Source organism: Panthera uncia, chromosome D4 (genome assembly GCF_023721935.1).
Source record: "Panthera uncia isolate 11264 chromosome D4, Puncia_PCG_1.0, whole genome shotgun sequence".
NCBI classification, from domain to species: Eukaryota; Metazoa; Chordata; class Mammalia; order Carnivora; family Felidae; genus Panthera; species Panthera uncia.
Genome location: NC_064807.1, coordinates 88,136,026 through 88,145,508, shown reverse-complemented (window position 1 = coordinate 88,145,508; position 9,483 = coordinate 88,136,026). Strand labels below are relative to the sequence as shown.

Below are 9,483 nucleotides of genomic sequence, written 5' to 3'. Positions count from 1 at the left end.
GAGTCGCCCGAGGGGGGCGCGGGGGCGGCATCCGAGTCCCCGGAGGGGGGGCCCGGGGGGGCCCCGTCTGCGGTCATCGTGGGCAGCGCCTGGTAAGTCAGGGTCCAGTAGCGCAGGTAATTCGTCCTCAGGTGCTGCTTCATGGAGCCGCCGTCCATCTTCCTGTTGATCTCCAGGTAGTTGTCACTTTCCACAGTGTAGGGATCCCAGTGCGTGGGCACAGCTGAGTGGCCCATGTTGGGGTTCCTGCAAGGAGGAGAAAGGCTGGGTTGGGGGGCCGGGGGCTCACAGGAGTCTGGAGACCTGTGTCCCTAGCCCACCTGGGCCCCGGCTTGCCTGGCAGTCCTCTACCCTCCGCACCGACCCCACCATCAGGGTATATACGTCACTACGTCCTGGGCACTGGCTGGGCGTGAGCCCCAAGAGGCACAGGTCTCGCGGCCTAGCAGTACCTCTATCCACACATACGACAGAGGCACCGAGGCTCGGGGAGGTTAAGTGAGGGCACAGGAACCCAGGCCTGCAGGGCAAGGGGGCAGGGGGCCCTGGGCTCAGCCTCGACCCCGCCTTCCTTACCCGCTTCTGGCAAAGTTGGTCCAGTAGGCGATCATGGCCTTGGAGACGGTCCTGTCTTGGGACCGGTAGCCCAGGGGCGTGGCAAAGGGCTTCCCAAAGACGTACTGGATGTCATCGGCGTGGTCAGCCCCCACCCACTTGGGGTAGGTGGGCATCCGAGAGGGGTGCGAAAACAGGTAGGTGTAGGTTTTGGCGCTCCTGAGGAAGGGAGGGGAGACCGGCCGAGTTGCAAGGGGCTCACCCAGAGCGTCAGCCCAGAGATGAGGCCTGGGGGCGGGGGGCTGGGGCAGCAGGGAAGGATCTGGGGAATCCCCCCAAGATTCATGAAGAATCCTGACACCTGGGGAAGGGAAAGCCGGGGGCCAAACCCGTGGATCCGTGGGTTCTACGATTTTGGTTGTATTTATAATTCACCTCCACAAAACAAACTGAGGCATCTTCCTGTAATTTGCTATCAAGAAAGATTTCTTTTCTCTCTGCAGGTGAACTTGTATCTTGATGTAACTGGACAAGGTGTATGCCCTTGGATGTTTTCCTTTTTTGCCTTGACTGCCAGGAAGCTCGGAACTACATTTATCGCTTAGTTGCTGCAAAGCTTTGGTTCTAGATTCTAGGTATAATATTATCTTCTTGCTTTTGAAGCCTTCCTCACTTATTTTTTATTTTCATTGGCTATTATTCTACGGAGGTTTTTTGTTTTTTTTTTAATGCGGCCACAGTCTTAAGTTACTTTGAAAGTTGGTAAAGCTGAAGCCCATAACAGAGATCCTCACCGCCCTGTGTTCTTTCCTTCTCCACAGCACGAGGGAGGCAGGGGAGGCTCAAAGAACTTTTTAGCAGGAAGGACTGTGGGGTGAGGGAGGGCACGCAGCACTGGGCTGGGCAGAGGATCGTGGGAGGGTTTGGTAAAGCCCCCCGAGGCTGGGAGGCGAGGAGGGGCTCTCTCAGTTCTTGTCGGGTCCGGGCAAAGAGGTGGTGCGGGCATGGCCTTCCCAGGCCTCACAGACACCCGTGAGCCACCCAGCAGAGAGGCCTCAGGGCGAAGGTGCGTGATCCCAGGTGGCCCTCCCCCAGGGAGCCTCCCTGCCCAGGTCCTCACTTGGCATTGGCTCTGTGCTGGGCCAGGGCAATCTTGGTGGGCACCAGGAAGAGGATGTCCGTCTCGAAGTCCACTACGGTCTTCTTCCTGGTCTCCTGGGACGCGTCGAGGGCCCAGGGCTCGGTGTAGATGTCAAAGGTGGTGTTGGCTCCCCTGAGCCCCTTGGTGATGGTGAGCCCGCTGACCAGCTTGTAGAAATCCTCCCTGCGGGGACCACAGCAGCACTGGACCCGCCACCCGGTGCCGGTGGGAGGGTATCTGTGCCCCCACGGACTGTCCCCCCCCGCCCCACCCCCACTACTGGGCTCAGTGCTGATCTCTGCTGATGCCTCCCTCGGCGGCCCCTGGGCACTGCCCCCCGGGGGCCCCACACCCACTGCTTACTCGGTGACCTCCTGTTTCTGTTTGTTGATGGCTGGCATGTCGATGCTGGCAAAGACGTGGCCGTCCATGTTGTTGGTACCTGCTAGGTAGTCGATGTCGGCCGTGTTGACGTATAGGTTGACGGGGTCATCGGGGAGGAAGTCACCGTCGACGACGGGGAGAAAGCCCAGGTAATGCAACATGGGATCTGGGGGGGGGGAGAGGCAGGATCACACAACTCCGGTACCCACAGGCCCCTCCCCTCTGTGGCAGAGTCAGCTCCATCCCATCGAGGCTGCAGTGTAGACCCCTGCTCCCTCTGATCTAAACCAGGCTCCCCTCGGGTCCAGTGCCACCGGCATTTAGGGCCGGATCGTTCTACGTCACGGGGAGGCGGGGCGGCCAGCGCCCTTCGGGACGTTTAACAGCATCCCTGACCCCAAGCCACGGGATACCAGTGTGACAACCAAAACTGTCTCCGAGACTCTGCCGCACGTGCCCTGGGGCCACAACACCCAGAGGGAGAACCGCTGACCTAGAGGCCAAGGCTGTCCTCCCACCAGCCTCACTTCTCACTGGGCCTAAATCAGGAAGGGGGAGGATCTGGAATTGAGGGGACCGATGGACAAAGAGGCACCCCTCTCCGGGCTGGGTTCCGGTGTGCCCGCCAGAAACGGTGCCAGGTCCACATGGTCCCCCAGATCCCTGAACTGGCCCCGAAGGGACTGGAGAGCCGGCTCGGGGCAGGTGGAGGCCCCGGCCTTCAGGAGGCCCAGCCTCGCCTGTTTTCCCTCCAGTTCGTGCCGGAGGAAACAGCTGGTTTGCATTTGGGGCCACGTGTTTGCTTGGCTTTCGGGTTTGCTCAGCACTTACGGTTTTATTTCACGTCCGGCAAAGGTGCAAAATGAGGGGGCCTCTTAGCATCAAAGGATGCGCGAGAGCGAATGCCAGCCCCCTGGGCTGGGGGGCCCCCCGGCACTCTGGCGACGCTGTGCCGCGGGGGTTCACTGAGCGTTGAATGAGGGGGCGGGGGGAAGGAACCAGTCGTCGGGTACAGAGGCGCTCGGTCTTAGGTCCGTGCATCCCCCTAAAACCGTGTGCACCGTGGGGGCTGGGACCCAAATGCTCATCAGCTTCTCAAAGGGGTCAGGACCCAGGAGGATACGAAGAAATCGTGGCCGTCTCCTCCTACAGCCGGGGCCACCCAGCCTGCAGGGGTGGCTGCAAGCTGCCTAGGGATGCCAGCAATCTGGTGACAGGGCCACGCCTCGGACCTGGTAGTTTGCTCTCTTCTCCAGGAGCATCGCCCTCCCCCGCCCAGCAGCCCCCACTCACACTCCATGCCTGCCAGGGGCATCTTATAGGCCAGCGTCAGGGCACGGGGGTCGGTGACCTTCAGACACCTGGCCATCCTGGCGGTGTCGTCCAACGGGCAGCCCACCTTCTCGGCGATCTGGCGGGGGGGGGGGGGCGGGGGCGCAGGCAGGCAGGTGAGGCCAGTGCTCCAGGCAGAGGAGGACGGAGTCAGGACGGAGTGGGAAGGAGGGAGGCCCCTTCCCCGCCTACCACGGCCCCTCTTTACCCTTTTGGCCCAGAAGAGGGGGTTCTTCTGGATGGCCCAGGGGCATAGTGCCACTCCACTCTGGCTGATGGCTCGCCGGATGAGGCCCTTGTTGTAAGGAGAGAGGGTCTGCAACACACAGAGGCCCTGTCACTGAGGCCTCGCCCCCCCTGCCCGGCCCGGGCTCAGCCAGGGACGCCCCACGCGTCAGTTCCAGCCCTCTCCTCCCTGCCCCCAGAGGCTCCCTCTCACACCGTGGGGGGCGGGTCCCCCCTCCAGGCGTCTCCCGGACCTGCAGAGAAACGCTAGCACCTCCGGCTGACTCTCCAAAGATCGTGATGTTGTCGGGGTCCCCCCCGAAGGCTGCGATGTTCCTTTTCACCCAGGCAATGGCCATGTGCTGATCCCGGAGGCCATAATTACCTGGGGGCAGGGTGGGGGGTGGGCCTTCATCGGGGACCCTTGGCCGGGGCCGGGGGTGCCAGGGCCTGGCCCACACGAGGTGTACGATCCACGTGGGTGGGATGAGAGCAGCCTCGGCAGCGGAGACCCTGGCTGAGCCCCAGGATGTTGAACGGTCCCCCCGGGAGCTGGTCGGGTCAGGTGCTGGGGCAGATGTGGGGCTCAGGCTGGGGGAGGGCCGGCCTGCTCACTTCTCTCTCCCCCTACCACGACCCCCCGTGTCTGTCTGTCTATCCTGCAGCTTCTGTGTCGCCACCTCGACGTCCTCTCTTCTGTCTCTTTCACTGGCCTCCGTGTCCCTGGCTCCTCTGGGCCTCTCCGGGTCCCACTCTGCCTGTCTGTCTCTCTGTCCGGCAGTCTCTTTTCTTTCACTGCAGCTGCCGAGGGGCTCCCGCATCTCACGGCCCGTTTCCAGCCCCCTGGCTCTGCAAATCGGATTTCCCGGGGGACTGTCAGGAGTTGCTCGAGCACGAGGGGCGTCGAGGGGCAGCCCCACGGGGCTCAGAGCTCACGGGGTCAGGCGCGCTTCCTTCCCCTCCCCGTGCCCAAGACGTGTAGCAGACCTGGCAGGTTGGCGTCCCCAGTGCTGAGGAAGCCCAGGGGGCCGACGCGGTAGTTGAAGGTGACCACGATGACGTTGCCCCGAGTGGCGATCTCCTCCCCGTCGTACAGGTAGTTGCTGAGGAAGTTGGCCCCGTGGCCGGCCCCCATGAGGAAGGCGCCTCCGTAGATCCAGATCATGACGGGCAGGTTCCTGGAGACTAAGGCAGAGCAGAGCGGGCCCAGTGACCCCGCGTGCCCCCCTCCGGCTCCCCTCCGCGCCCTGTGCTGCTCTCGGGGGCCTCCTGCAGGGTTCGGGGAGGGCGAGCCCACCTTCCTTCTTGCCCTGGGGGACCCAGATGTTGAGGTAGAGGCAGTCCTCCGCCCCGTAGGTGTTGTCCTGGGTGATGGTGGCCTGCAGACAACGCTTCTTGAAGTCCTTGGCCTTCAGGGTCCCTGTGGGCGGCCAGCGGGGCCCGCGTGAGGACGGCAGCCGCCCCCACCGGCACCCCCGACGCGGGGCCTCGCCGGCACCTGCCCGCTCCCACCTTGCCAGCCGGGGTGCCGCTCCGGGTTCTCCAGGGGCCTGGGGACGGCGGCGAAGGGGATGCCTCTGAAGACGTCCACATAGTTGCCAAAGAGGCTGAGCTTCTTGTTGACGCCTTCCACGAAGCCTCCTTCCGTGTACACGGCGCCCAGCTGGGGGTGAAGGCCGAGGCTCAGGTGGGCTCGGGCCGCTCTCCCTCCCGAACGGCGGTGGGGGCCACCTGAGCCGCCCCAGGGTGTCCGGAGGCTCCCGGGAGACAGCTTCGGGGAGGGGCCCGTCCGCACCCGAGACCGAGGCCCCTGCCGCCTGCCCTCGTTCCCCGAGGGGGTCCCGCTCCCTGGATCCGGGAGGAAGCTGCTTCACCCAGTGTGTTCCCACCCTGGGAAGCCTTCCGAGTAGGCTAGGAGAGGCGGGTTTGGATCCCGGCTCCGGCCACCTGGCTGTGACCATGAGCCTCCGTTTCCCCATCTCTAAGATTAGACAGCAGCACGGCCCCCCTTGTGCCCCCCCCTCCCCCCCGCCCAGTGTCCAGCTGGCCGGGAGTCTGTGGCCCCGTGCCGAGTTCTCACTGCTGGGAAAGACCTCTGCCCCCCGGGCCATCGGAACCACTGCTGTGTCCCCAGCCCTGGCACCGAGCCTGCCCCCGCGCAGCCAATGCATCCAATCCTTGCTAGGGGGGGTCCTGGGGGCTGGTGTTCATCTCCCCGTTGTCCCAGGAGGAAACGGGGACTTTCCTGCTGGAAGTCATCCTCAGGGAAACAGCTGTCCGACCTCAAAGCCAGGCCCTCATCCCCTCCTAGGGCCGCCTCCCCATCCGTCTGGTCCGGTGGCAGGTCTCCGCTTCCTGGCTCTCACCTGCACTAGGTTCCCGGTGGGCGAGTGCGGGGCAGCCCCACACGCCCAGGTGGGGACCCAGCACCTTGTGAGGTCTAGGCTAACAGGGGAGTGGGGAGGCGGGAGCTGCATTCAGAGGCCGGAGTTCCTGCCAGGTGCCGAGGGTGGGGCAAGGGACCCAGAGGCAGGTGCAGGTCTGCTCCCAGCCCTGTCTCTCCATTTCAGGATAAGCAGCCTTGTTTCAGGCCTCTAGGCATTTGTCCTGGCCGGCTTCGGGCTACTGGGGCACCGAGGTGGGCCAGGTCAGTGCCTGGGGACTGGGAAGTCACCTCTCAGAACGGAGATTGGCCTGAGGCTCCCGGGTGAGGGGTGAGGGCCAGGGCCAGGGCCCCTCGCCGTGGTGGCAAGGTGGGAGGGTGGTGCTGGCTGCTAGAGCGCTGAGGGGCAGTCCCGGTCCTTTCTGCCCTCAGACAAGCCCCTGCCCACCCCCCCCACCATGGCCCAAAAAGACAGCAGCATCCCCTCGGGGCAGCACCTGAACTCACTCTAGGTCCCGAGGCAGAGGCAGCGGGGACGGAAGGGCAGGATAGGGGTGAAAATGACACGGGGGCTGCGTGTCTGTGAGGTTTCGTCCTGAAGCACTTTCCCCGCCTCATTCCTCAGGCTGCAGCAGGGCAGTTACGGAGGGCAGCCCTCCCGCGCACCCCCTACCCGCCCCCTCAAGGAGATCTCCGGACTTTCCCAACTTCCTCTTGGGAAATGGAGGTTATGTTGGGAACCATACTCCGAGTGGGGTTCCAGGTTTCTGCTCAGCCACTGGTGGCTGTGTGACATTGAACAAATAGCTCACCTGTTCTGGGCCCATCTCCCCTTCTATAAAAAGGGGACAGCGACCTCTCTGGAGAGGAAGGAGCCAGACGGACGCTGTGGGTCAGGTTCCCAGACTCAGGAAACAAAAATTCAGGGCTCCCAGTTACGTTTAAATTGCACGTAGATGGATTTTTTTTTTTTTTTTTTTGAGTACAAGTATATCTCAAATATTGTACAGGACATACTCCTACAATAAACTCTCCATGTTTTATATAAGACTCAAATTTGGCAGCTCTTCCTGCCCAGGGGTCCCGTCCCCATGCTTTAATAAAAGCCCCTTTTTGCACCAAAAAAACTCAAATTTAATCTGGCATCCTGGATTTTATCTGGCAGCGTGAGCAAAGCACCAAGTGCCCAGGAAATGCTGTCTTGAGAGTTGAGGTCTCTTTCTCAGGCTGGCTCTTTCTGCCGCGGACTCTGCCCGTCTGCCTTCCCTCCACCGTGCCCTGTGCCCAGCTTCCAGATCTGGCTTAGTGAGGACTGAGCGGCCCCTGCCCCCTCTGCCGGCCTCTCGCTTACCTTGGCCGCACTCGCTGCTGCTAGGCAGCAGGCGAGGCCCAAGACGAGCAGCTCCAGGCGCCCCATGGTGTGTGCCCGCCTCTGCGTGGCCCTGGTTTGGGCCCTCGCGTATTTATGGGGCTGGAGCCAGCCTCCGAGTCGCCAGCTTCCCAGCAGAGGGCCCCTCTCCCTCCTCCTACCTCCGGCCCTCCCTCCAGGCTGGCCACACTCCATGTAGCAGTACCTGGGGCTGAGACAGCTGTTGTTTCCAGCCAGCCTCAGGCCGGGCCAAGGTCACACAGTAGGGGACACGCACACGGGTGCAAGGACAGTCTGTCTTTCCCAGGGCTGGCTGCTCCGAACGCCCTGGTGCCCACAGCGCACCTGTGCAGGCCACTGCCTACCTGGGAGCAGACGCAGGTGGTACTGGGTAGACGGCCGCAAGGCCTTCGGCTTGGCCGGGGGCCCACTGCCCTCCATTCTGGCTCATTTCTTCACAAGGGCTTGGTTTCACCCTCGGAGAAATGGGCATGCTTGGTCTCCACGGCCCGCCTGCCCCCCAGCCCCAGCTCAACAGGAGGAGTTTGTAGGGGACCGGGCATGGGACTTCTGGGACACAGGTGGGTGTGGCTGACTCTTGTCACCAAAGGCCCACTGGGGGTGGAGACCCGGAGCAACGTAGGTGATCCTGCCCTTGGGGTGGGGGAGACCCCACATTCAGCACAAGTCCTGGGACGGGAAGACCAGAGGCTCAGGTGGCCCACGGGAAGCGGGAAGCGGGGCTCCAGCCCAGCCTTGAGGGCTTCCCTAAGGAAAAGGCAACGCTGGGCTTTCTGGCCCCAGAAATGGGCCAGGCAAAGACCCTGGAGCAAAGCCAAGCAGAGACAGAGACCAACCGACAGACAAGGGAAGGGACGGAGTCAGAGAGCCGGGGAGGGGGAGAAAACAGAGCAGAGGTAGGTGGCAATAGAAAAAACAGCCACTACCGTTTCCTGTGACCGTGTAGGACTTCGGTAGTCAGAGAAGGTTACTAAGTGGGAAGGCCACCATGGACAAGGCCTGAAGACTGTGCCTCTGAGTTTGGCCGCCTGCGGAGTCACCTCTCACGGAGGATGTTCAGGTTCCGCTGCACAACCACCTCCAGCGACGGGGGCCCATTCAGGAGCCAGGGGACAGCCAGAGCCCTGTCAGGCCAACGGCCCCTCAGACCGGGCCCCAGCGGGCCCTGTGCCGCCCGGGAGCCGGTGCTTCTGACACAGGCCACGGCCCCCCTGACATCATGCCTGCTGCTGTCACCAAGCCTGCCTGTCCACCAGATCCAAACCTTTTGGGACACAGAGTGGACGACAGGCTGGAGAGGGGTGGGGAGAGGTGGGGGTGGGCACCTGCAGGTGGGAGGAGTCAGGACACGGGGAAGGGGCTGTGCGGGCCAGGCCGGGACTAGTGTGGCTTCGGCTGGGCAGCATGAGGACACGGGTGCAAAGGGCTCGGGTGCTGCCCCAGGACAAGGAAACGTATTTGTTAACTTGTGCCTTTCGTCCGGCTATTCCGAGAACGTGTTCCACAGGCAATTATTCTGAAGGGGGGGGAGGGGGCCCCTCCTGGTCCCCAGCAGCAGGGAGCGGGGCCCTCCGGGGCAGTCCGCCTGGCCAGCTTCTCCTCCAGAAGGCAGGTTCCCAGGACTGGCCACTTTAGGCCAACTGTGAGCCACTGGGGCTCGTGATCTGTCATCCGAGGGGGCTGCCCAGGAGCCTGGTCAGCAGACTGAGGCTTACCGGAGGCACCTGACTTTAGAGTCAAAGTGACTTAGGGACTTGTCACACCAGGTGGCCCGGTCTGCAGGCTGATGGAGGGGGCGACTGGGCGCATCCCCGCAGCACGGTGGCCCAGCTGCCCCACGGCACGGGTGGGAGTGCTCCCCAGGGAGGGCAGCCTCAGCCCCACCAGGAACGCGCACCCCCTCTGGCTACACAGCAGGGAGCTCAGAGGCAACAGGGTCGGTTTCCCCATGAGCCTCTCAAGAACACGCCCGTGAGGAGCAGTAAGGGATCGGCTCGAGGCTGCGGGACCGTCTGCGGCCTGACGCGTACGTACTTGAGCCGCGCTCACCCGACCTCCAGAGGAAACTCCGCT

General features: G+C 63.2%; 2 protein-coding genes across 2 annotated transcripts in view; one reads left to right on the top strand and one right to left on the bottom strand.

Moving 5' to 3' along the window:
* Positions 1-1,354, top strand: part of RALGDS (ral guanine nucleotide dissociation stimulator) — a 46,509-nt gene extending 45,155 nt beyond the window's left edge. The window contains exon 18 of the mRNA XM_049630710.1: positions 1,059-1,354. Within this exon, the coding sequence (XP_049486667.1) occupies positions 1,059-1,075 (17 nt within the window). The 3' untranslated portion in view covers positions 1,076-1,354. The remainder of the gene's footprint in view (positions 1-1,058) is intronic.
* The window catches only part of CEL (carboxyl ester lipase), a 10,069-nt gene extending 611 nt beyond the window's left edge, over positions 1-9,458 (bottom strand). Inside the window, exons 1-11 of the mRNA XM_049630794.1 lie at positions 7,372-9,458; positions 5,150-5,300; positions 4,935-5,057; positions 4,625-4,822; positions 3,892-4,022; positions 3,621-3,728; positions 3,374-3,491; positions 2,060-2,246; positions 1,676-1,879; positions 577-774; positions 1-246 (exon numbers count right to left, since the gene is read on the bottom strand). The exon at positions 1-246 is cut by the window's left edge and continues 611 nt beyond it. Coding sequence (XP_049486751.1) covers positions 1-246; positions 577-774; positions 1,676-1,879; positions 2,060-2,246; positions 3,374-3,491; positions 3,621-3,728; positions 3,892-4,022; positions 4,625-4,822; positions 4,935-5,057; positions 5,150-5,300; positions 7,372-7,584 — 1,877 coding nt within the window. The 5' untranslated portion in view covers positions 7,585-9,458. The remainder of the gene's footprint in view (positions 247-576; positions 775-1,675; positions 1,880-2,059; positions 2,247-3,373; positions 3,492-3,620; positions 3,729-3,891; positions 4,023-4,624; positions 4,823-4,934; positions 5,058-5,149; positions 5,301-7,371) is intronic.
* Positions 9,459-9,483: the final 25 nt, after the last annotated feature.